General features: G+C 48.7%; 1 protein-coding gene across 7 annotated transcripts in view; it reads left to right on the top strand.

Moving 5' to 3' along the window:
- SLIT2 (slit guidance ligand 2) overlaps positions 1-25,758 on the top strand; it is a 349,622-nt gene extending 323,864 nt beyond the window's left edge. For 5 of the 7 annotated variants that reach the window (XM_038533594.1, XM_038533592.1, XM_038533593.1 and 2 more), the window contains 7 exons: positions 4,487-4,624; positions 4,721-4,961; positions 6,243-6,373; positions 16,961-17,115; positions 22,351-22,642; positions 22,830-23,041; positions 23,953-25,758. In XM_038533594.1, the coding sequence (XP_038389522.1) occupies positions 4,487-4,624; positions 4,721-4,961; positions 6,243-6,373; positions 16,961-17,115; positions 22,351-22,642; positions 22,830-23,041; positions 23,953-24,194 (1,411 nt within the window). In that variant the 3' untranslated portion in view covers positions 24,195-25,758. The remainder of the gene's footprint in view (positions 1-4,486; positions 4,625-4,720; positions 4,962-6,242; positions 6,374-16,960; positions 17,116-22,350; positions 22,643-22,829; positions 23,042-23,952) is intronic. The other 2 variants (XM_038533595.1, XM_038533591.1) reach the window with 2 other exon arrangements.
- The last annotated feature ends 377 nt before the right edge of the window (positions 25,759-26,135 follow it).

The following is a 26,135-nucleotide window of genomic DNA, read 5'->3' as shown; positions in this document are numbered from 1 at the left end:
GGTGGAGTGACCGGATGTCCCAGATGCCCGAGGACAGTCCCAGTTGATGCCTGTTGGTGGCTCAGCGTTGTTATTGATGATAGTGCCCCTTCCACCTTACGTTCGTCTTGTGTGGGGTGATAAAGCATATAGTCCCTCTAGGTACAGGGTTCCCTCGAGTGAACTCGTAATTTTAAAATTACTTCTTTTTCCTCCTCCATAGTCTTCCCGAAATATATTTGGTATCAAATTAAATTACTCCTTCGCCACGATCCTGGAAGAGTGTAAGGATCTGTCAACAGCAACTCCTCTTCTTAGAGCTGATGGTAGTTTCGAGATCATCTGGTCCAAATTTTTCATTTTAAACATGAGGAAAACAGGACCCAGACAGGGCGGTGGCTGTCCACAGATCTCGGGGCTATGCATTGGCAGAGGTGGGAGCTGGATCTGCTGGTTCTCACTTGGGCGATTTTTCTAATACGAGTTACCGCCAGGAAGTTCCGTAGTTTATTAACATTACAGTTGGTTTGCTGCAGGAGGTAAGTTGGAGTCTCAGGAATGACACAGTCGGGTTCAAGAGTGGAGAAGCCGTGTTTATGTCAGGCAACTGGCAAACAGAATTATTTGTTCTTTTACCCAGTATTTATTGAGCACCTGCCAAGGGTCAGGGCCCGTGGTAATACCACCAGCCTGTGTAGCGTTTTATAGCTACTCACATTCACATGCTTTATCTTCTCAGTGAAATAACTTAGGCTTAATTGCCAGAAGGTGCAGAGAATTAAAAATTACTTGGGTTTAATTAAAAAAACTTGGGTTTTGTAAGATGGGAATTGAGCTGGAACTCTAGCATTCTGATACTTGTCCACAAATTATCAGGTACTCTAAGTTGAACGGGAAGTAGGGTCTGTATCTCCAGACCTGCCTTTCACAGATCAATCTGAATAAAATATTTATTCATATTTTATTTACAGAATATTTTTATGCCCTTTCGTTTAAAATGTTGGAATATACAAACACAGTTTTAGAATATACAAATACAAGGGCGCCTGGGTGGCTCAGCCGGTTACACGTCCCGACTTCCGACTCCCGGTTTCAGGTCATGATTTTGCAGTGGTGGGATCGAGCCTCACCCTGGGCTCGGCGCTCGGCATGGAGTCTGCTTCAGGTTCTCTCTCCTTCTCCCTCGCGCTTGCTCTCTCTCAAATAAAATCCTTTTCTTTTTTTTAAAAGATTTACTTATTTTTTTTAATTGGAGTTCAATTTGCCAACATATAGCATAACACCCAGTGCTCATCCCGTCAAGTGCCCACCTCAGTGCCCGTCACCCAGTCACCCCCACCCCCCAACCACTTCCCTTTCACCACCCCTTGTTCATTTCCCAGAGTTAAGTGTCTCTCCTGTTCTGTCTCCCTAAAATCTTAAAAAAAAAAAAAAAAAAAAGGGAAGAATATACAAATACAGTGGCAGTACCCACTGATGCCGTTTGGTTCCTTATCGAGAGAGAAAATATCTTTGATTCTACTTTTCATTATGTTTTAGTTTATCATCCTATGCAAAAACCAGAGGTCTTACTGAAATCCTTATGTATACAAAATTCCACATTGCATTTTGTTCAGCAAGGTACTGTACGTGAATTATTTTAACTCCCAATGTCTTTGATCTGCCCACAATTGAATTTAGCCAATTGAAAATCCACCACTCCCCCAAGAAAAAGAAAAGCCACCACGAACATAACAAATATTATCATTTCTCAGAGGAATTCGTCAGGAAAGCACGTGGCTTACAGAACCGCTTACCTGCCGTGCAGGTACCCGTGGGCTTTGTGCAGTGCGATTTTAAGCTAAAAAATTCATAGGACTTCATGGAAACCATTAAACAATGAGAGAATTTGTCTTCAAAAAGACCACTCCTTAGTTCAACCTCTTCTTTTACCACTGATTAACTTACACTCTCAGAAATGCATCTTCCTGGATTGTGGGTTAGCTGATTCGGGCAGCCCGTTGCTTTCAGCAGCAGTTTGGGAGCTTGTTTCGTAGCCGTATGTAGTTTAGCAGGAAGCAGGTGAAGTCCCAGTGTCCACTGCTCCATATTATAAATTAATTGCAAATTGTGGGAGAAGAGAGGTGCAAAAAAAGGACGATGGCCTTAAAAACCAAAACCATATGAAGCTGCTAAAGAGAGTCCCTCCTGACAAATGTTGTTTGGACAAACCGTATGGTCTCTTCAACTTCATTTTCTTATTACTGAGCTAACAGAGCTGGCTTTACTTTTCTTGCTTTATTATAGACCTCATAAATCTCCTAAATTGCTTTGAGGTATTTTTAGACCATGATGTGCCATAAGCAAGTATTTTCAAGCATGCGTCTTCCTTAGTCAGCTGTTGGGCTTCTCCACAATATATCTTACAGTCTCTGCTTTCCTCCTCCCTCCTTGGCAGATCATAGAGTTGAGGGGATGTGACAGGTTTTATTGATAATACAAACCTTGAGGAATTCTTTTTTTGTTTGTTTGTTTGTTTTTTGGTTTTTTTTGTTTTTTTTTTACCTTGAGGAATTCTTAAATATTTTCTTCTGTTTCGAAATTTGATGTGAGGAGCAAGAGGAAAACCAAAAAAAAACAAAAAACAAAAAACAAAACAACAAAAAAAAGTTGGTCATAACAGGCCTGCAGTTCTGATGGGCTCGAAAAATAGTATTTGTAGAGAAGAGAATATAAAACAGCTCTTAGCCACTGGTGGTGAGTGTGTGGTTCTCTTATCTTTTGCTTTGATTTCTTTTCTCAGATAAATAATTCAGGGTGTTTCAAAGCATTTCTTCTTTCTTTTAATGCGTGGCTCACATGGACACTGGTGGAAGCTCTCTTCCCAGACTTTGTCCGTCTATTCGAGGATGTGTATGGCCACTTAAGACCCATTTAACTTCAGACGTGTTGTTTGCTCTGCTCTGTTAGGATTTAGTATTAGAACCACGGGCTCTAGAGCAAGCGTGCTTCTGCAGTGACCTCATTTTATTTCCCAATTCACACATGCAGAGCCCAACGTCTGCTCTCCTTAGAGGCCATACACCCCCATTTATTCTGATTCATCGGCCCTCCGGTAACTCTTAAATCCTGATTCTGCATTTTTCAGAGAAAACCCTCGGTGTTCCGTCATGTCCACGCACTCCCTTGGGCATCTTTAATTATCCTCATTCATTTAAATCCTAATGGCCCTGAAATAGAAAACTGGAAAATTAGTCAAGACGAAACCACGGAAGAGTTTAGGGGATTATGAAGACTTGATAGAATCATCCTTTAGACACCTACCTACCCTTATTGATCATGCATTACATATCAAACACACATTCTCTTACAGATGGCGGTTTTATCTAATCGTTTAGCAAACCCATGAGATGGAAATTACTTTGTACCGTGGTGAAGACACAAACACCTCGGAAGTGTAGGTTAGTCAAGACCGCAAACATGCAGGGATGAAGCCACAGTACTGACCCGGCCCTGACTGCAAAGTCCAAATTCTCTAAAGCTGAATAAGCTGTCGTTTCCTGGTTTGCTTTTTTTTTTTTTTTAAGTCGGTGACCCCTCTCTTAAACCCCAAACAGAAACACCCGTGGAAGCCCGACGTGTAGAACCGATAAACCAGCGCAGGAGGATGTTGGGGAAGAGAGGAGGGAGGCAGGAGGCCGCGGGGGCTGCCTTCCCTCCTGTGGCCCCTTCCGGCTCCTCAGAGCAGAGTTCGAAAACCCCTGCACCTGCCCGGCTGCCTTTCCTCGGGCGACTGCAGGGCGCTTCGTCCTTCAGCGGTTAGAAGTCCGGGCCCTACTGCCACATGGGTGGGACCTTGTCCTTGAGGCCCTTGTCCTTCCGATGCTCCCCGTGGAGAGGGAGTCCGAGGGCCACATGCGGGCGGGGGCAGCGGGGCCTGGCGTGGGGGCAGTGCTGCGGGGACACCGGCTCCCCCACCAGGCTGGCGCCGCCCCTTCCCTGGGGCCTCCAGACCGAGCAGCGGCCGAGGGCTGTCGGCGGACTCGGGCCCACGTGCAGGTCACGTCCTTAGGAGACGGTCCCATAGCCCTTTGCGTTCTGCTTGTTCAAGCGAATTAAAGCGAATGAAGACAGGATGGGACAGGCGGGGGCGCGCAGGGAGGGGGCGCTGGGCAGGGAGGAGGAGGAGGAGGAGGGCAGCGAGCGAGGGAGGGGAAGGGAGGCCGCAGAGAGGAGGCTGCTGGCGCCCGTGTCCCCGCGTGGACGTGCGCCGCCGACCCCGACCCGCCGACAGAGGTGGCAGATGCGGCCGGGGGCCCTGGGGGCTACTGGGCCTGTAGCTTCCGAGTTTCGCGTTCTCGGCCTCCTCCGTCGCAGCTGATCTCTCCAGCGGCAGAGCCGAGGCCACGCCGTCCGCGGACCCCGGGGGCTCCCCGGAGGCCGCGCCACCCGCCGCTGGGTGGAATGCGACGGCCTCACGTACCGTGGCCCCGTGGGGTTTGAATCCGTGTCCCGCTCGCGCCCACAGATGCGACTGCACGCCGGGGTACGTGGGCGAGCACTGCGACATCGACTTCGACGACTGCCAGGATCACAAGTGTAAAAACGGAGCGCACTGCACGGACGCGGTGAACGGCTACACGTGCACCTGCCCCGAAGGCTACAGGTAAGGGGGGCGGCTCGGGCGGGGGGCGCGGCGTCGCCCCGAGGGCCTCGGCCCCGCTGGCAGCTGGTAAGCGCCACGCACCGTCTGTCCCTTCAGCGGCTTGTTCTGTGAATTCTCCCCGCCCATGGTCCTCCCACGCACCAGCCCCTGTGACAACTTCGACTGTCAGAACGGGGCGCAGTGCATCGTCAGGGCGGGCGAGCCAATCTGCCAGTGTCTGCCCGGCTACCAGGGGGACAAGTGTGAGAAGTTGGTCAGCGTGAACTTCGTGAACAAAGAGTCGTATCTTCAAATTCCTTCAGCCAAGGTCCGGCCCCAAACGAACATCACCCTGCAGGTAAGCGGGGGCCCGGCTGCCTCACTCTGAGCCACTTGCAGCTTTAGGTGCTAGACGCCCCGAGAGGTTCTTAGTGGCCGACCTCACGCCGCAAGGAAATGCTCTCTGTGCGAGGAGCCTTATTCTCTCCAACACTTGTATTCCTCTTTTTTGAGGTTTTATCTCTATCCATGAGACACACAGACAGAGGCAGAGACACAGGCAGAGGGAGAAGCAGGCTCCCTGCAGAGGGGCCCGATGCGGGACTCGATCCCGGGACCCCGGGTCACGCCCTGGGCCCAAGGCAGGTGCTCCGCCGGGCGGCCCCAACATTTACATTTTTCAAATGGGAACCAGGGATTTTTATTCACTACTTGGTTGTGAAACACAGAGACGGAGCCCAACACAATGCATGTCTGGGCTCTGCTGAAGGCACCTTGTCCCTTTGTTTCTGTGACTCTGAGTTCAGGCTCTGCCGGGGGCGAGAGCTCCGCTAGAAGGAGCCCCAGGTGAGGAGGGCGCGGGGGAGGCCACAGCCGGCCGGCGCCTGGCCACTCGTCCCCCGGAACCCTTAGGCGGTGACATGAAATGAACAAACCCGGGTTTCACGGTGACACTTTCCACCGAACCACCTTGTCCCTTAGTGCAAGTCGCTGAGGCCCCCGAGGAGGTGAGGCCACAGGGGTCCTCCCGGATCCGGGCCACGGGCCACCTGAGGCCGCGCGTTGCTTTCGTGTAGGAGGACAACTGTTGCGGTGCGTTGGGCGTTCCGAGGACGTCAGCCGGTCCCGGGGACGCGGCCGCTCCCGAGAGGGCAGGGGGCCTGGGCACGGGGCAGGGCGCGGCAATACGGGGTATCCAGCGGGGCTCGGGTCACTCCTACCTCCTACTGATTTGGTCCTTTGAAAGCTCAAAAATGCCAAAAAATAGGAGAAAACTGGAGCTTGCTCCCCCCTCCCCCCCCCGCCCCCGGCCCTGGTCTTGCCAGGACTGTGAACAGAGGCAAAAAGACCGGGGACGTGAGACCCGCCCGCGGAGCAAGGCTGGCACCTCCAGCACCGCCTCCCTACGTGCCTGTGACTACTGTCCCCTAATTCTTCTGAATTCATTCGCATCAGCGTCATTTAGAAACAGGTCACCTCGCGAGTCACCGTTTCTGCGCGCCTTGCATTGCGACCTTCTCAGAGCGAAAGGAACAAAAATGAATAAGCTTAGGGCAAAAAGCCTTCACCCAGCAGGCTTGTCCCTTGCTGGTGAGGGGGGCGGAGTGCGCCCCGCTGACGCCAGGTTCCTTCCCCCCAGATTGCCACCGACGAAGACAGCGGGATCCTCCTGTACAAGGGCGACAAGGACCACATTGCCGTGGAGCTGTATCGGGGACGGGTGCGCGCCAGCTACGACACCGGCTCGCACCCCGCTTCTGCCATTTACAGGTGAGCGTCTCGGTTCCTGGTGCAGGTGAGGACGCGTCGGGCCCTGTGGCCGCCTGCGGTGAGGTCCTGGCGACGGGGGAGTGATTGGGCCGCGGCAGCCTTCATGACGAGTGTCCCGTGTAGGTGCCTGGCCGAACAGGTGTCACACCCAAGAGGGCCTTACACAGAGGTTGGTGGGGCGAGGCCGGGGCCGCAGGATACAGCTACCCCCCGCCCCCGGTGCCCGACGGGGTGACGGAGGCCCCAGTTGGGGAAATGCACGCTCAGCGTGGGATTCGGGCCAGGACGGCCTGGCAGCCGCTGTGACCTTCCGTGAAGGGACGCGGCCCGTCCTCGCAGAAGGAACCAGGGTTTTAAATACCCAGCCTCACTCTTCTTCCACCAGACGGTCCCCTGCCCATGTTCCCATTTGGCCAAATCAGATTCCAGGAAAAAAAAAAGAATCCGCTGATTGTAATAATGCAATTTGCTGGTGAGCCTCCCGGGGCGCGGGGCAGGGCCAAGGCAGGTGGAGAGGAGGCCTCGAGAAGAAGTTGCAAGGTACCCAGCGCCGCGAGTCATTCAACATCAGCTTTCATGCAACACGTGTTTGTTGAGCACCTACTGTGTGCCAAGCCTTAAGAAACAAAGCCCCAGCTCTTAGGGAGATTGCGCAGAAGGAGCCCAGCGGGCCGCCCACCTCCGGTACGTAATTGGTAATGTTCTTTCTTCTGGAAGTCTTCTAATGTAGTGAGAATGATGGCGTTTTGAAGATATGAAAGGAGTGGTATTCACGGGGCGTGGGTTCTGCCGGAAATGTGCTTCCGGCGTAAGTTAACCCCCAGAGCCCTCTGCTGGATCTCAACACCAATTCGCCGCCGTCTTAGAGACAAGTTCCCTAGTTGATTTGTTCACCCGTAGAAATAAGTGCCACCAACTAGAGCGAGGCCACAGGGTCATACACGGGCCGTGGGTTTTCAGGCAGGTAGCGTAAGTGAGCAAGGCAGGCCAGTTGCGAGAGAAGAGCATGTTCCCGTCGTTTTACTCTTGAAAAGATCTGACTTTTTGGAGTTGCGTCGTAGCTTCTATTATAAACAGCCTTGGTGTTGGCAACATATGAGGAGCGTCTGTGTCTGGAGTGAACTAAAAGCAAACTTTTTGTCAAAAATGGGGCCAGACTGCGTCTACCCAGTTCTCCCTGAAGGCTGCCACGTTGGGAATGTGAGCCCCAGGTTTACCAGAACTCCTGTTTTTTCAAAGAAAGGCATAAATCTGTTAAAAAAAAAGAAAAAAAAAAAAAACGTAAAGTATTCCATCCTTTGCATTGATGCACATTTTTTAAAAATACCGTATGTGGTGAGCGAAATGCATCTGTAAGCCAAACCTGATTGGCCACAAATTTCAGGCCATTGATTGGGACGTGAAGTTGGAGATCCTGGCCTGCATGGTATTGGTGTTAGTATTGATGCGCTCCGGAAGCCTTCACACCCTGTTCGATCCTTTATAACAGTTCCAGGAAAGTAGATGCCGACGGTAGCCATGAGTGGAATTCAGTGAGTCCTTGTGGTGGTGAGCTAACCCGCTTGGGAATATTTAGAGCATGGAAGCAGACACATAATTACTGGTTTCCAAATGGAATACAAATTTCATCCCCAAATGGTGATAAATTAATGCCAGCGTTTTAGGCATATAGCCTCAATCTGTTTCAGCCCATCAAAAAGTCTCACGATACTGATTTTTGTGGTTCATTTTTGTTTTCTACTTTTCTCTTTCGTTTTACTTTTTTGCAGCCAAAGAGCACAGAACTCTCAGAAACCACAGTAAAGTTTTCTGGGGTTGGCTTATGAAGGCTAGCTATAAGCATAAAATATGCTTTTAAATATTCCTAGATAAGTCGTAGAAAACCACATGATTATATCACAATGAAGAGCTTTTTTTTATATATAAATGTATTTTTTATTGGTGTTCAATTTGCCAACATATAGAATAACACCCAGTGCTCATCCCATCAAGTGCCCCCCTCAGTGCCCGTCACCCAGTCACCCCCACCCCCCGCCCACCTCCCCTTCCACCACCCCTAGTTCGTTTCCCAGAGTTAGAGCTTATTTTGAGTTTCTTCTCTCTCTCTTTTTTTTAAGGTTTTATTTATTTATTTTACACACGACAGAGAACACAAGCAGGGGGAGCAGCAGGCAGAGGGAGAGGGAGAAGCAGGCTGCCTGCTGAGCAGAGGGCCTGAGGTGTGGGGGTTCGGTCCCAGGACCCTGGGATCATGACCTGAGCTCAAGGCAGATGCTTAACCCACTGAGCCACCCAGGTGCCCCAAGTTTACGTTCTTAGCATTTTTGCCTAACAGTAGAGCATACCATGTGGCGTTTACAAAAAAGAATAACGCCCCATGATGCACTTATCATCATGAGCCAGAAGTCCACTTCTCTGCTTGCAGATCACCTCATGGCGACACCTGTTGTGAGGTCCAGGGAAAGCACAGTTGTTTGATCAATTCTTGCTTTTTTGCTTTATGGCACAAGAATCATGAAGCATCACCCCATTATGTTTAAGTAAAAGAAAAGCAGCAATTACCTAGAATTCAAATACATGATTGATTGATATGGATTACATGCATATATAATATGTGTATATTATATATATGTGTGTGTATATTATATATAAAAATATATTCATCTTCTACTGTGGACCAGGGAAAAATGCTCCTGTGAAATAGAAGCTATAGAGAACAACTAAATTATTTCAACACACTAGGAGACTCGAGGATTTGACAAGTGAAAATCATAGTGGCTAAGATATGTGTTCAGATCTGGGCTTGGCCAATTACTAGTGGATAAATTTGGATAAATTTGGAGCAGATAAATGATCTTTCTGTGCCTCAGAAATCCTCTCTGTAAGTGGCAGTACAGTACGTGCCCAGTAAGGGACCCAATACAGTTGCTCTGTGTTTGAAATTCCAGACTCAGCTCCCTCCTCACTCCTGTCCTCACATTGTCTCCATTCTCACCTCCCTTGTAGCAAGACGAGAAAATGTTTCTGGTATCTCTTTCTGGAGAATAGCAGAGGAATTGAAAAGTCTGTCTTCTCTCCTTATCCCATAAAGGATTGCTTACGATGTCGATAGAGGGGCCATTTGAAAATGACTATCCAGATGATAAAAACATTTACTCCCTGACCTGTGAAAACCCCTTCTGGGAATTTATGCCACAGATATACTGGAAGACCATTGCTGTGCGCACATATCACTGCGGCATTGCTTGTAAAAACAAAAGTTAGGAAACAGCCCTCGTTTCTATCTAAATAAACTATGCTACATCCACACAATGGGACGCGCTGTTAAAAAGTAAAGGGAGGGAGGGGCAGAAGGAGGAAGCTGAGGAAGCTCTCCATGTATGTACGGTATTGAAAGATTTTCAAGGTATTTTGCTCAGTTCAAAAAAAAGAAAAAAGGAAGCCAGAACAGGAGCAAAGGTGGGTAAATATATATTTTTTCCATTTCCATGTATTTGCATACCCAAAAACTAGGAATAGAGAGGAAAGGGGGTGGAAGCAAGATTCGTGCATGAGTAACACTTTACGTGATGTTGATTTTTGAACTGTTTGAATGTCATTACCACTCAAAACTGAAAATTGAGTAGAAAAGAGCAGATGCTCTAAAGACAGTCTGCCTTGACTCCAGTCCCAGCTCTGCCATCCATTAACCGTGGGCCAGGAGTAAATAGCCTATGTTCTCTGAGCCTCAACCCGCTCTATGGGTAGAGTATGTCATTGTTCCACCGTTGTGGGATTGTACTAGAATTTTATGGTTTTATACATGAAAAAAATCTTTAGGGCAACACATGTCAGATAGTAAACAGCACTAGCTGTTGGGATCATAACGTTAGATTGTCCAAAACATAGTTCATTTCCTTTGCTTCACCCAAACCCATGTCCCTGTCGCATTCTTCATTTCACTGAGAGGCATCACCATCTTCTTGAGCATCATTAGTGTAATGGACTTATTTTGATCTTTTTCTTTCCTTTACCCTCACCTTGAAATCTGTTCCCAGTCGTCACTCTCCTCCTACTAATTTTCTGACTTATCCAAATGCCTCTGACCTTGCCCAGGACTTACTAGAATGTGATCTCTGATGACAGGAATCAGTTCTCCATCATCATAGAAAAGCCCATCAGGAACACTGTTGCCGTCAGCTTCCATAAATTGCTTAATAATTATTTTGTTTGGTTGAATTAAATGCTCAAATCTTGGTGTGCTTCCACGTTACATAACCTTATTAAAAGTGTAAAAGTGGCTTAAAAGGGAGTATTTTTTACATAATCTTACACCAGAGAATTTGTTCAGTTAAATTGCATGATTTTATGTTATATAACATTTAATTTAGTGAAAACTTATTTTCCAAATTAGGCATTCTTTAACGTGCTACTGGAATGTTGCATATGGGAATAATTTTGTGTTTCAGGTGCATCTTTTCAGGTTAATCGTCAACATGGATGGAAATGGATTTTGTTTATTTTAGTAAATGAAATCTGATAAAATTATGGGAAAATAATTATCCAGTAACTTATTTCAGTATGATGTTTTGGGTTTAAAAGGCTTCATTGTAGATGTCCATGTCTTAAATGAATGATAGGAGAACCTTTATATTGTGGACCTATGTCCAGAGAGTGTAGCTACCATAGCTTTAAGGTGTTTAAGAAAACCCAAGATGTAGTCATTATTCCCTTTTCACAGAACGGACGTAGCATGCACATTTTCTCATTTTATTTCTTATAGAAGACCGAGATTTCTTACAGACACTCAGACTGCTAACCAGGCCAGCCCTGCAGGCAGTGATGCGAAGCTACTGTTCTCAAACAGCGTGCATCAAAATCACCTGAAAAGCATGTTAAAGAACAAATTACTGGTCCCCCTCTCGTTTCTGATTCAGATCTCGGATAAGCCCCCAAACGTCCATTGCTGCAAGTTCCCAAGTGATGCTCTGGTCCAGGGGCCATAACGTTAGATTGTCCAAAACGTTAGATTGTCGATTGTCCATTGACAATTTGAGAGCCACTTATGTAAAAGGAATATGACTGAGCTGTGCTCTGAAAGCCGACGGTGTGTGTCTCTCCCCAGGTCCAAACTCCATGACTTCCTGCTTGGAGTTGGCCTTGAAACCAGCTGTGTTGGGAAATAGGTCCACCACGGAAGTCAGCAAATGCTGCAAGTCCGGGCTCTTTTTCCTATTTCAGAAAGCCAGTTGCTACACATTTGCCAGCACCCTGGCGTCCGAGGAATCAGCAACAACAGAGATGACTAAGCTACTTAACGAGTGAATGAAGTACAATATCACACACATGCCTGATTTCTCTAGTGCTTAGAGAAGAGCCTAAAAAGGGACCTGGTAATAATGCCCTCAGAAAGAGATGGAGTGAAACGCATTTTATTTTCTCAAGTAGGCTAGTAATTACCCTTCAAAGTGACTTTTTTCCCATCTAAATAGAAACTTCTAAAAAAGTTAATAAAAATGGTATGCTTCTTTCTTTAGATTCAGATTAATGTAATTTTCCAAGCCAGACAGCTTCTTTGGAAACATGGTCAACTACTGTTTAAAAATGAGGGAATCAGGCTTCCAGTGATGGAACGAATAAGTCACGGGATAGAAGGCACAGCATAGGGAATATAGGCAGTGGTACTGCTGTCGCGTTGTGTGCGGACAGATGGGAGCTACACTTGGGGCGAGCACGGCGTGGTGTTGGGAGTTGCTGGATTACTGTTTTGGACACCTGAAACTAACGCAATACTGTGCGTCAACCAGACTTCAATTTTTAAACATTAATTATTTTTTTTAAGGTGAGGAAATGAGATGAACCATCTAATGAAGGTAGAGGACTGGACCATGCACTGGACAGTTTCGCTATTTAGGGAACAATATAACAAACATCCCAGGACTTTTCTCTGCCCATCGTTAGGTTTAGTTGGCCCCTGGGTTATGCAATTCACAGATTTACGTTAAAAAAAAAGGAAGAAGAGGAACGGGGAGAGGGTGGTAGAGAATGAGTCTCATTGGAGAGAAAAACAATAGAATCGAGGAGGTCTCATTTCCAAGAAAAACACTCAGCCTTTTTGATGCGCCCGACCCTTATGGGAAGGCGGCACTGTTTACCAGCTTTGTAATGTTGAGCAAGTTCCTTCACCTCTTGGGGCTTCCATTTCCTCCTCTAAGCAATTGGAATCATACCTGTTTTCCACATGTGGTTGGGAGAATTGGAAATAACAAAAGCAAAGCCCCTGCTGTTGTGCTAGGCACAGCGTAGGCTCGCAGTATTTGGTGATACTCCTGGTTTATGGCTATTGTCGATGCTCACGCATCCAGATAATGAAAAATAAATGCAAGCGTTACTGCCTTACATGTATGTTCAAATGTACAAGTCCCTTTTTATGTTAGGGCATTTTTATTTAAATTAGGCAATTTGCCTTAAAAGCACTTATTTAAAATGTAAGTTTACTTGATCCATCAATTATGTTGTAAAAACATCCTTTCTAATTGCACCTGCATTGAAACTTTTAATCCCCTTGACCTCCTTTTCCTTTTGATTTGAATAGGTAGGCAGGGAAATTTTGCAGCACCATCCCCACTTCACAGATGAAATATCCTCATCCGAGAGAGAACCAAAATGAGATGCCCAGTTGAATTTGTCTGGTGTCTGACTCCCATTCCATTGCCCACATTATGCCAACAGATAAACTTGAAATTTTTAAGATGAAAAGCTAGAGCTCACGTAGGCCAAGTGAACTATTTATTAAGCTACTGAAGTACCTTCAGATTTATGCTGGAGACAGAATTATAAAAATGCTGTTGTTGACATGTCCTGCATAAAGAAAGAGAGAGAGAGAAAAAAAGAAAGAGGGAGAGAGGGAGGGAGGGAGGGAGGGAGGGAGGAAGGAAGGAAGGAAGGAAGGAAGGAAGGAAGGAAGGAAGGAAGGAAGGAAGGAAGGAAATCAGAGGCAAGTTAGAGCCCCTCTTCATTTAAGGCCTGAGTTTCTTTAACTATTTTTCTGTAGCAAACCACAAGACGTAGTTGAGTAACTGCTTTGCGTTCATACATCCTTACAAATTCAAGAAAACAAAATCTCAGCTAATAGGTACGTGGAATAAAATTAAGTACATAATAATAGTAATAAGTTCAGCGTACATTCCCAGGGGAAAGGCTCAAATGTTAAGTGGTTCACTTGCAACTCTCGTGAGTCATCAAATATAGAGTTCCCTAGGGAGTCGTGCAAGAGGGTTTATCAATACTTCTCAGAAACCAGAAAGATGTTGTGCATCGTGAGCAGACGGGTAGGGAAGACCGTGATACACTGTAAAATCGACGATGGCTCAGTGGTATCATATAACAACTGGTGTGTCCGCCACTGCTTTTATTTTTAAGGTTAAATAGGCAAAGGCATTCTGGACATCCCTGGTTAACCTCATGCTTTAGAAACCAACATCAATCCCCAATTTAGAATATCCTTAGTTCTCAAAAATTCTCTTCAGACCCATATACACACGCTATCACCTTAAAACGTGAAGAATCTAACCTGTTAGATTATTAATCTAATAATAATAGATAATAAGTATTGTAATCTAATAAAAATTATTGTAAAATGTTAATTTTACAATACTTATCTGTCAGAAGGCCACGGTGAGGCTTCATTTAATTCCAAGGAGATATAAATGGAATCGAGTTTAGTGATAACTCTTGTCAAGTTCAAGAATGATCAAATTAGACCTTTAGAGCTTCAGGGAGGAAAAAAAATCTAATCAGTCTAAGTCTCACTTATAATTGGGAAAACAGAATCCATACCTACGTTTGAAATCTATATACTTTATATGCATTCTCATAACCTTCAAACTCTTATTTTTTTTTTCAATTCTGTGATTTCTGGTAAATGAACCAATTTGTGCAACCATCATATAAGGTTATGTTCCATAGAACTTTATTCTTGGGCTCCTTGAGAGAAAAGTCACCTATTAAAGGCTTGTTAGTGGTAAGAACACATGCCATATGTGTAGTATGAGGTACTTTTGGGGCTTTTTATTGTAAAAGTGATGCATAATTAAATAAAAACGTGTACTCTAGAAAGAGAGATCACAGCTTCAAGTCTCTTTAGCCTCTGTCTGTGCCACCTGGAGTCCTTGTGTCCCTTAAGTGCCCAATTGTTAGGGCCCCTGTGATTCTTGATGAGCTAAGACATGGAAAGTTCTTAGAACACTACCTGGCCCCTGGTATGTGCTGTGCAAATCTTTGGTCTTAGTATCTGCATTTCCCTGACCAGAGAAAGATGACCTGAAATCGCACAAATCCAACGTCATACATCTAATGAGACCTAGGACAGGCTGAGCAAGATTTATCTCCCAACATTTCCTTCAAGATATGGCTACTGAAAAATCCAAATTTTTAAATAAAATGCATATTTTAGATGGTCTTCCTTACGTATGCTTGAAGCCTCTTGACTATCTAGAACTATAATCCAGTTAGTATTACTAAAAAAACTATATATTATTCTTCACAAATCTCTCTTATATTTCATTTACTTGACATAAATCTGTTGAGCATCTACTACTTATCAGAAACTCTACTGGATGCATTAAGGAATACAAAAATAAGTAATACCTGGCTCCTTGGCTCCTGTTCTCAAGTAGCTTACACGGTCATACTGCATCAAACCACTCTCATTCGTGATGACATGCCAGGATTGATTGTCTAGGACTGACGTATGACCAAGAACCCATTTTCTACTACAAATGGGACTTTTCTTTGCAAATGTAAAGGAAAAAAGGGGGCCCCCTTATTATTTATGGTTTAGTCAAGGTCAGTGTTCATAGAGCAGCTGTATAAAACACATGTTGTATATGATCACGAGGGGAAAAGCAATTGGTCACCGCTCTCTCTATATATATCTTCATTTTAATAAAATATTAAAATACTTTTTTATAGTAAATACTTAAAAATAGTAAAATACTTAAAACTTTTAGTAACCTGAACTCCCCAAAGGAGTTACTCTATTTCTGCCAGTCTTTAGCATTGTTTTATAATTAATATCAAAAATAAAGCTAACTAATTTCTTCCTGAATATGCTGAAATGATTCTGGATTATTTGTATGATGACAATGGTGGTAGTGATGGTGATACTAATACCTAACACTTGGCTCTTTCTATATAATGGAGGCTTCTCCCTGCACTTTAAAAAAAAAATCCTTTCGTACAGCCCTCCAATTAATCATCAGAGGGAGAAATATTTATTAGCATTAAAAGAAGAGAAGATTGAATTGTAGAGGCAATCAAGTAACTTATCTAAGGTCAGACATTGCATTAATGCAAGGCCAGGATTCAAATCCGGGTTTCCCTGACTCCAAAGTCGATATGCTTAACCATTAGTTGATATCACCATCCAGTCTATTCCCTTCGAAGACAATCATATTCAAGCCCACTACCAGCTGGTGTACAACTTGATGGAGTAAACGATTTTCATGTTGTTTCCTCTGTTGGTCTTACTGGTATCAAAGGTTGAGATAATTAAATCAGTAGGTGGTAAAACTGTTGATCGGCATATCTAATAATTAGCATTTTTAAAAAAGTGATATCTGAGATGGGTTATCAAACATCCCTGTACATGTGGACTCTTGCTACCACTGCTTAAGACTAGAGATGACTTCAGCTGTTTTCACAGCTCTGCAGAATGGTTTATACTGTGGTCAAATCACAAAAACCTTTTTATTCTATGTCGGCAAACAAAGGAATATTATCAGACCCCCGTGGTGAGAACCCTACAGAAATGTCAATACATTTTTCTGTTACTTTCCAGGCTCACCCTGTTTGCAAATTTAAGTATCATCTCCCAGAAGTTTAAACCATCATCTTACGTAGGGAATACTAGGTAGTCCCAGTTCCTCTATCATGTGCTCCCGTATTTTTTTCAGTCTTCCTAGTCACTATCCCGGTATATTAGCTCCTTAATAGTCACCATTTATTTTTGACTCCAACTTCCATTTTGCCATATTTTGCCTCCATGGTGAGAGGTAAGTATCTTCCTGACACTGTCGTGTATCGACCCCGTTTCCTTCACTGGTCCCATGCTCATGTTTGCCTGCTGGTAACCCTCGTGTTAGGTTTACAACCACACTTCAAAACCATAGAGCACCTTCCAGCTAATGGCACCCAACTTCATCTTATTTTCAACCCCCAGTTTTCATTTACCACAGCTTCTTAATCCTTTTGTTTTTATCCATTTTGTGAATTTCCATTAGCCCTCTCAAGTTTTAGAATGGCCGTTAGACCTGTCCCTGGAAAAATATGACCGGACAGTGATTAAATGTACCATTTCCACTTTTCCCGATGGGAAGACAAGCTTAATTTGTATCCATTCCTAAGAAGTAGAAATTGATTATTTCTACGGAAATAATTTTCTCCGGAAATACCTCCTATTTTTAAATCAGCTATCGGCCTTTATCTTTATTAATGCTAGAGAGACGTATCTTTTCCTAAGAAGTGTTTATTGGAGTTTGTAGTTTAACTTATTTTTGTTAATAAAAAGAAAATTGAACCGTCAGCTAAGTTACCTTTTCTTTGTAGCGTGGAGACGATCAATGATGGAAACTTTCACATTGTGGAACTACTTGCCCTGGATCAGAGCCTGTCCCTCTCCGTGGATGGAGGGAGCCCCAAAATCATCACCAACTTGTCAAAGCAGTCCACTCTGAATTTTGACTCTCCACTCTATGTAGGAGGTAAGCTGTGTTCCAAATTCAGGGGGTCCCCAAACCGTGTGACTCTCATCACAGACTGATTCTGAAACTGTTGATCCCTGGCCTCATGGCCGTTGACCAAGAGTGATCAATCACTGAAAGACGGACAGCAACGGTAGAAAAGAAAGAGCCCGGGATGTGTATTAAGAGACCTGTTTGTGCCTGCCTCACCCTGTCAATAACCAAGGTCATGGTTGGACAGGTTCTTGTGGTTCTTAATATGATTGTACAGTGCCCATCAGCAACAGCCAAGCAGGAAATCTTGAAGAAAAAGTAGAGATTTATTACTTACAAGACCTGAAGATTATATAGCACGCCTGTGGCCACACAGCAAGGTGTTAGGGGGGGAGAGAGAGAGGAGAGAGAGAGAGCACACATGTGACAGCAAGTACTCATGGGCCCCGGGTGCTGCTTTTATGCATCAAGGTGGGGCTATCATATCTTCCCATTCCAGATGGTCTGTGCTACCCGTTGCCAACTCGTAGATGATAGTTGATTATTAACAAAATTGAGTGATGAATAAATGAACAAATGTTAAATTAAATGCACCACTTGCATTGGGGCGGCAGGAAGTACCTCTGGTTAGCTAAGACCTTAAGGGGAATGAACAAGACAGCGGGTTGGAAGCGTGGACTAGGGGCTGGAATGACAGAGTGAAGATTCTGGACTTGATCTGTAACCAATCAGAAGGCAGGTGAGGAACAGGTAAGGCACGGCGGTGTGGGCGGCTCTGAAGGAGCCCAAGCGGAGGACCCACAAAGGAGAGGGCTTTCCTCCGTGGGGGAAAGCGGGGGGGTCGCCTGTAAACAAGGGATACAGAATTTCAGTTTTCAGGCAAAGGAGCAAGAGCGCATGTGCTGTTGAACTGAGTTGCACGGAATTAAGTCCCTTTGCATTGAGGTGAATTGATAAAATTAACTCATTTTACAGAGAAGTAAGCTAAAGTCCTTGTGCAGCTCGGGGTAACGGACTTGCTCCGCAGGGCAGGCATTTTCACAGAGTTTCCATTCTTTCCTGCCAAATAGTCGCCTTGGGATCCCATATATTTATGTCATCCCTTCAAAGACTCCCTTGAAAGCATCTTTGGGATGCCCTGGAAGTCCAGAATGCCTTGGGTTTTTTTTTGTTTTGTTTTTTTTGTTTTGTTTTGTTTTGTTTTGTTTTGTTTTGTGATTTTCAGCAGCAGAAGATCTTAACAGTCTGAGAGAACTTTGACTTTTTAGGAACCATGAAAGATCTTGGATCAGCTCCGTAAGTGTGTGTCCGGCGCTGCCACATTGCTGGGAGCTGGCTTGACACACGCCTACAGTTTGCAGCGTCGGAAGAGAAATACCGCTTCTTCTCGGGCGTCGGCGAGGGGGCAGGTCATTGAGGAACCACCGTGGGTCCTTATGAAAGTGTTGCATACCACGTCTGCTCAGCAAGGTGACGGACTTAACTGCTTCGTGGGAATCACAGCCGTGAGACTCCTTTGAAAATAAAGGCCTCCACCTCTTGCCCGCGATGCCGTTAGCAGCCACGTCGGGGTGGGTAAAGCAGGTCGCGGGGGCCTGCGGTCTCAGAGAAGAGGGACCGTACCCCCTGAGCGCATGCCGGGCGTCCAGCACCCTGCTGCTTTGGCCGTCGTCATGATCCTCCCGTCCGAGGAGGGACTTGAGGAAGTGGGTACGATTTTATTTTGCATCATAGTCCCGAAGGGACAGCGTGAGGACTTGACAAAACTTGCCCAAGTCCACAAAGCCATGAAGTTACAGAGACCTCGTTTGAGTCCAGGTCTGGTCCCTCTGACCCCAAAGCCATCTATCTGCATTGCCCCTCACCTTTCCACATAGAGCAGAAAGGGAAGCAATCTAAGTTTTGCGGCTTCTTGTTTATTTCTGGGCTTGTCCCTCCCTTGATGTATTGTGCTTTCATCAGAAGCCACTTCACTGAATCTCTTAAAACCCCTTTACGATGCCTGGGAGAGTGGGGGGCACCTACAAAATGGGAGTGTGTGCCTCAAAACATTTCTCAAGAAAAGAAAAAGAAAAAATTTTTACATTCCAAATGGAAAAGGGCCCATCTTTCTAAGGACAGAGGGTCTGGAAGATTCCACATAGCACGTCTGTCCATCCAGGCCTGAGGGAAACCACTTCCATTCTGGCCTCACTGCCACAGAACATATTGGGTCCATTTCCTTCCAGATCAGAGACCTGAACCGAGGGTAATTCAAATTAAAAAAAAAAAAAAAAAAAGGCAATGAGACCAAGACCAAGACCACAGCCCTGGATCCTGGGTGGCAAAGGCCGGAGAAGCTGAGTCAGCGGAAGAGAGGGAGGTGGCGACGCTCACTGTTTTCTCCGACTTTGAAGACGGGCACTCGCCAAGGAGGACGGCGAGCCCCGGGTCCGCCTGCAGAAGAGTCCTCCCCCAAAACGGAGCGGCTTGACCCGCGGCGCCTTCTCAACTGCCCGTGACCGAGGCCCGACTGCACGCGAGACCGCGCCGCTCCGTGCTCGGCGGGGGATAGTCCAGCCAGAGCGCGTCACCCCGCGGACTTTCTTTTAAAGTTGGAGCTGCCCGCGGAGGCCCCTCCGTGCATCACAGATCCGCTCCGACGGCCACCCTGGGCGGACGACCTCAGTCTTGACACTTGGTCCCATTATTGTCATTCCGAAGTACGTAAAGCTTACGGCCAACGCCGCTCTCCCGGGCTGCCTGTCGCTTGGTAGATTGAATTCCAGCGATGGTCCGCGGCGCGGACCGCAGGGAGGGCAGAATGCAGGCCCCCAGCACCGTGGCTCCATTCCGATGGCCAGCGAAGACCCCGGTGCCCTCGGCAGAAGCGTGCGGCCGTGCGGCAGGGCCGGCTCCCACCCTGGCGCTTGATGCTACGGCAGCCTGTTGGGGGAGGTACACGAGGCCGTAGCAGCTCGTCACTCACATGAGCACAGTCGGGCCAGACCGTTTCTTAGCGTTCCGTGGGGACTAAGGGAGCGCACCCACTACCTGGGGCCCTGCGGCAGCCCTTCCCCGTGCTCACCCCGTGCTCACCCTCGCGCAGGGGTGTCCTGGTCCGCTGTCAAAATAAGATCTTAAAAAGAGATTGGGGGCAGCCCGGGTGGCTCAGCGGTTTAGTGTCTGCCTTCAGCCCAGGGCGTGACCCTGGGTCTGGGATCGAGTCCCACGTCAGGCTCCCTGCATGGAGCCTGCTTCTCCCTCGGCCTGGGTCTCTGCCCCTCTCTCTCTCTCTCTGTGTGTGTATGTGTCTCTCATGAATAAATAAAATCTTCAAAAAAAAAAAAAAGTTTGGAAGTTCTTTAATGTCAAAAAAAAAAAAAAAAGACCATCCCAGTGTGGACTTAAAAGTCTACACATTTATGATGAACTATGGGTCTGATGAAATTAGAAGCACTTATCCCAGGACGAGGCATGTGCTTTCTGGGAAATGGCTCATCGGTGTGAGCCCGCCCCAAACAACCCCATTTCCAAGGCCGGACAGACGCGGACTAAAAGTCTGAAGTCAGGGAACTTCAAAGCCGAGGACCAGGGAGCACGTGGCGTCAAAAGCAGCCAAGCTACGTGGGGACGTGTGGATTCCTGCACCGCGGCCCGTCCTACCCGTCGGGCCTCAAGTGGGAAGGGCACGGGGCCTTCTGACCCGGACCTTTGGTGAACCTTACGTGTATGACGCACATGGAAACAGCTCTCGGGTCCACGCACTCCTGCTACGGGCGAGGAGGCGAAGCCCCACGATGGTTGGAACTAAGTGGCCCTCGTGCCCAGGGACCAGCAGTAGAGACCTGGCCCTCCCGCCCGCCTGCGTGATTGTGGCGCCTGCCGGAAGCCAGCCAGCGCTCCTCTGGATAGAGAAGGTGACGCTGCCACGGGCAGGCCCCGCGAGCGCCGTGGGCCCCGGGCTTCACGACCCAGCTCCCCTCCAGGGACTGAGAGTAGACACTGCCCCAGCCTGTGCCCTCCGGCTGTCGCGCGGGGCCCGGGGGCAGCGAGGGTGCACGTGCGGGGACACGGGCCACCCAGGAGGCCTCTGGCTCCCCGCCCTCACCCCGCTCACCCCGCTGCAGTCTGGAGGGCTGCCTCGTGTAGGATCCTATCCAGGGGCGATTGCAGGGCCTGGCGTGGGCCGTGGAAAGATTCCGCAGCTTTGCCAGCAGAAGGTTCCCAAACGACCGTCACCAGTGGAACTTCTGTACGCAGAGACCTCAGAGTCTGTTTTCCGAGGACTTTCTCTTGTGCTCCTGAGTTCTTGGCACACGAGGGCTTCGCGCTCAATTAGCAAGAAGATTAAGATGACGTGAATGAGGTGCTGCCGTGATAGGAACCGCGGGTGGGTTTCTCAGAGGCCGACAGCCACGACTGGGCTCAGGATGTCGCCAGCGGTGAGCTGGACTGCTGGGCTGGGGTGAGAGGTCACTGGGAACCCAGCTGCCACCCCCCAAAGGCGGATGGACTGAACCATGACCCCAGAGGTCGCGAGGTCCTCTCGTGCGCCCGTCTGCAGCCTCGCCTTACTGGGTGGCACTGAGCGTGTCCCCCACGCCGCACCGGGTCTCCTGGAGCTCTCGGCTCCCGGGGTGCGTGTCCAGGTTGAAGAGGCGGGTGGAGACAGGTGAGCACAGATCTCCCGGATTCCTGATCTCGCCTTGAGCCTTGAGGTCTGCTTTTAGGTTTCATATTTTTTTTTGATATTTTTATTTATTCATGAGAGACACAGAGAGGCAGAGACAGGCAGGGAAGCAGGCTCCCTGCAGGGAGCCCAACGTGGGACTCGATCCCAGGACTCCAGACTCATGCCCTGGGCTGAAGGCAGGCACCCACCCGCTGCGCCACCCAGGGGTCCCCCTAGGTTTCATATCTTTATGCCCCCGTGTCGAGTTTTATTTGAGATAAATGTTAAAAATCAGAGATTGGCCGCCGGGGAACTTGGTTCTTTATTCTGCTTGTGCATCAGCGTTGCCTGGAGGGTCTTGCACAGGACACATGCAAACAAAGACCCCCCTGACCCCCTCCCCCACCTAGATGACCTGATGACGTAGGCCTGGGCCGAGCTCCCCGGCATCAGTGGTGCTTCAAAGGCCTCGTGCCTCTAAGGTGCAGCAGGGCCGAGACCCTGCGGCCGGCAGGTGACCTCTGGTTGCCCTCGGACTCTCGCCCTGCCCCCCCCGCAGTGGCTGAGCCCCCTCACCCCGCCAGCGCTGACGCCCTGTCCCCACGCAGGCATGCCCGGGAGGAACAACGTGGCCGCGGCCCTGCGCCAGGCCCCGGGGCACAACGGCACCAGCTTCCACGGCTGCATCCGGAACCTGTATATCAACAGCGAGCTCCAGGACTTCCGCCAGGTGCCCATGCAGACCGGCATCCTGCCCGGCTGCGAGCCGTGCCACAGGAAGGTGTGTGCCCACGGCGCGTGCCAGCCCAGCAGCCAGTCGGGCTTCACCTGCGAGTGCGAGGAGGGCTGGACGGGGCCCCTGTGTGACCAGAGGACCAACGACCCCTGTCTCGGGAACAAGTAAGTTCCAGCTGCCTGCGGGCTGCACGCACACCCTCAGAGCCAAACCGGGGGGCGGAGGGGGCAGCGGGGGAAGGGCGAGAAGGGGGTGAGCCCTGCGGGCCCCTCGTCTGCGTGTCCCCATCGCGCTCCTCCGTTGCGGGCGCCGGCCTCATGCGCTTCCACCCCGGCCCCCTGCCGCCCGCAGATGTGTGCACGGCACCTGCTTGCCCATCAACGCCTTCTCCTACAGCTGTAAGTGTCTGGAGGGCCACGGGGGCGTCCTCTGCGACGAAGAGGAGGACCTGTTCAACCCCTGCCAGGCCATCAGGTGCAAGCACGGGAAATGCAGGCTCTCGGGCCTGGGCCAGCCCTACTGCGAATGCAGCAGCGGGTACACGGGGGATAGCTGCGACCGAGGTAAGCCGACCCACCTGGGCGCCAGCCTGTGAAGCAGGAGGCCCCCACCCCCACCCCCACCCCCGGAAAGAGCGAGAGAGGGGCGTGCACACGCAGGGGAGTGATCTGGGGAACCCCGGGTCTGCGCACGGCTCCCCATTGGTTTCTCAGCCGTGCGAAGGCACAGGCGGGGACGGCCCTGAACCTCCACGCAGTGGCCTGCGCGCGTCCCTCCACGCGGGGAAGCCCAGTCCTTCCTGCCGCGCCTGCCGCTCGCCCGCTTGCCCCTTGCCTGCACCTGCTGCCCTCGTCCAGCTCTGTGGCGCAGACAGGGCGCTCCTAAGTGCGCTCGGGCTCTGGGACTGGGTCCCCTTTGACCGTGGAATCTACTGATTGATCCGAGCGGGCGGGGCGGGGGGGGGGGAGCGGAGCGGAACACGCCGCCCTCGGGGCCCACCTTTCTCCTTGTCCTTTGTCCGCGTGGCCAGACGCGCCCGGCCTCCGCTGGCCCGCCTTTCGTTGTGCGCGCGGCAGGGACGAGAGCAGAGGAACGTGCCCGTGGACGCTTCTAGCAGATGGCTCTTTTTGAACTAGTTCAGACGAGGGTAATTTGTGAGGTTAGTGGGACGTGCCTCGAATGAAGTAACAGATTGCACGACACGGCCCCGGGTCCAGTAAACCCGAAGGCACGCGCTCTGGCCCGGCCCCTGGTAAAGCGAGCCAGCTGTGGGGAGCGGACGAGCGAGGACGCGTCCGTGCTTCTGCAGTGAGGGGACAGAGGCAGGAATCGGTCCTCCGCCCGGGCCAACAGCGGGCGTTTACGGTCCAGCGCCCGGTGGGCGCTTGGCGGACGGCGCAGGCCAGGCCCGCGCAGCTGTCGAGGACCGCGGGCGGCGCCCCTGACCACGCGTGGGCCTCTCGTTCTGTCCTAGAAGTGTCCTGTCGGGGCGAGCGCGTCCGGGACTACTACCCAAAGCAGCAGGGCTACGCGGCCTGCCAGACCACCAAGAAGGTGTCGCGGCTGGAGTGCAGGGGCGGCTGCGCGGCCGGGCAGTGCTGCGGGCCGCTGCGGAGCAAGCGGCGGAAATACTCCTTCGAGTGCACGGACGGCTCGTCGTTCGTGGACGAGGTGGAGAAGGTGGTCAAGTGCGGCTGCAGCAGGTGCGCCGCCTGAGCCCCTCGGAAGCGGGCTCTCCTCCTCGGCCGCGGACTAGTTGACGCTTCAGAGTGGAGATATTTGAAATATATTGTAAAATACAGAACAGACTTATTTTTATTATGAGAATAAAGACTTCTTTTTTTTTCTGCATTCGGGAAAAGAAAAATGCATTGAACTAACGCTTCCCCGATGCTCGGGAAGCATGGAGAGCGAGCGAGAGCGAGAGAGAGCGAGGCCGACCGACCGACCCGCAGGAGGCATCAGCACGACGGGCAGCATCGCCCCCACGAGGTCACCTTGGCAGCGCGCTGGAGGCCACAGGAGCTCGGGGACAGGGCCGGGCCGGCCTGCGCCGCCGCGACCTCGCCCGGGCCCTGGACCCCGTGTGCCCTCGTTCACGTCTCTGTGGTTCGTGAGGACAGACCGAGCACGTGTGTGTGTGTGTGCATGAGGATGCAAGGCCGAGGAGCGGAACTCTAGAATGCCCAGAACGGGCGTTTTGAGAAATATTTTGTGCAAAATAGTGTCCTGAAGACCTGGGTTCTTTCCGTGAGAGAGATGGGAGTGCTCAAATAAGTTTTACCTTCGTTTTAAACGTCAGCATGTTAGCAGAAGAAGCACACAAAAGTGTTTATCTACCGTTTTCCAGTATTAATTTTTTTGTAATATAAATGATAAAGGAGATGATAAAGAACCAATAGATTATTGATAAATAAATTAGTAATAATATGAATTTTTGTTTCTATGAGTTCTAAACAGCCCTATACAGTATTCAGTTTCAATGAGAAATATTTATTGTATCAAAGTACATTGTACTTAACATTTTAGGCCATCCTTTTACTGTTTCTCAATGCTTTAATATATATTAATTTATAATTGTCCTGATATTTTTGTATATTTTTCAAACTTAAAAATCAGGATCTTCGGGGTTTTTTGTTTTGTTTTGTTTTTTGGTTTTTTTTGGCAATAGTACTAACCTAGGGTGTTATCTTGGGATAAATACATGTTGGTCTGTTTGTTTACCTTGACATCTGACCACTGGTGTCACCGACCTACTGGCCTCATTCAGGACACCTGCAGAGAGTATGTAAAGTCTATGTGTGAGACGGTCATTGTACAGGAAGAAGTGGCCCGCCCCTCTGCAGCATGTCCTCACAGAACAGAAACGGTGTGTAGCAATGGACACTAGAAAAGTAGATATTTTACAAATTAATATTTCCTTGACATTTTTTGCCCTTTTATTGGGGGTGGGGTGGGGAGAGAGAAGGCTGTAATGTCAAGAACTGTGATTTTTTTTTTCCCCAAACAATAAAGCTCCTTGATTACCTTAATGTTCCCATGTTAACATGTTTGCTGCTAAATTACGATGTAGAGTTGATAATGATTTAGAGTGGACTGTGCTCTTCCCTTATTAAAATCCCAGGGTACCCTGTGACGATGCAGATGTTTCCTTCCAAAATCTTTTTTTACACAGAAAAATTAGATGTTCATGTATAATTCAGTGTGCTTTGTCTTTCTCCAGACTAATATCAGTTATACTACTGATGTTTGTAAATTAAACAGATATTTACTTCACTAACAGCTTGGTGATTTTTCTTAGAAATTGCAAAATGGTTAGAGTCCACTCCTTAAGAATTTCTTTTCTTTTTCCAGTAGTTATCATTGGTATTTTATTTAAATTCAACTTCCTGGATAACACCTAGTGCTCATCTCATCATGTGCCCTCCTCCGTGCCCGTCACCCAGTTACCCCGTCCCCCCTGATCAGAGTGATACAGAGAGGACAGGGAGGGAAACCCAGATCGCGTTGTTGACAGCAGTTGTATGATTAGTGTATTGTCACGTCGGGACTTTGGAACGGCCACTTGAAAGAGATGGGTAGGGGAGTGCATCCTCTGCTATGAGAAAAGTACATATTCAACTAATGTCTTCCACAAAAATTATAAGGTGAAGCCGG

This window comes from Canis lupus, chromosome 3 (genome assembly GCF_011100685.1).
Source record: "Canis lupus familiaris isolate Mischka breed German Shepherd chromosome 3, alternate assembly UU_Cfam_GSD_1.0, whole genome shotgun sequence".
Taxonomy (NCBI): Eukaryota; Metazoa; Chordata; class Mammalia; order Carnivora; family Canidae; genus Canis; species Canis lupus.
This window is presented reverse-complemented; position numbering and strand designations above follow the sequence as displayed.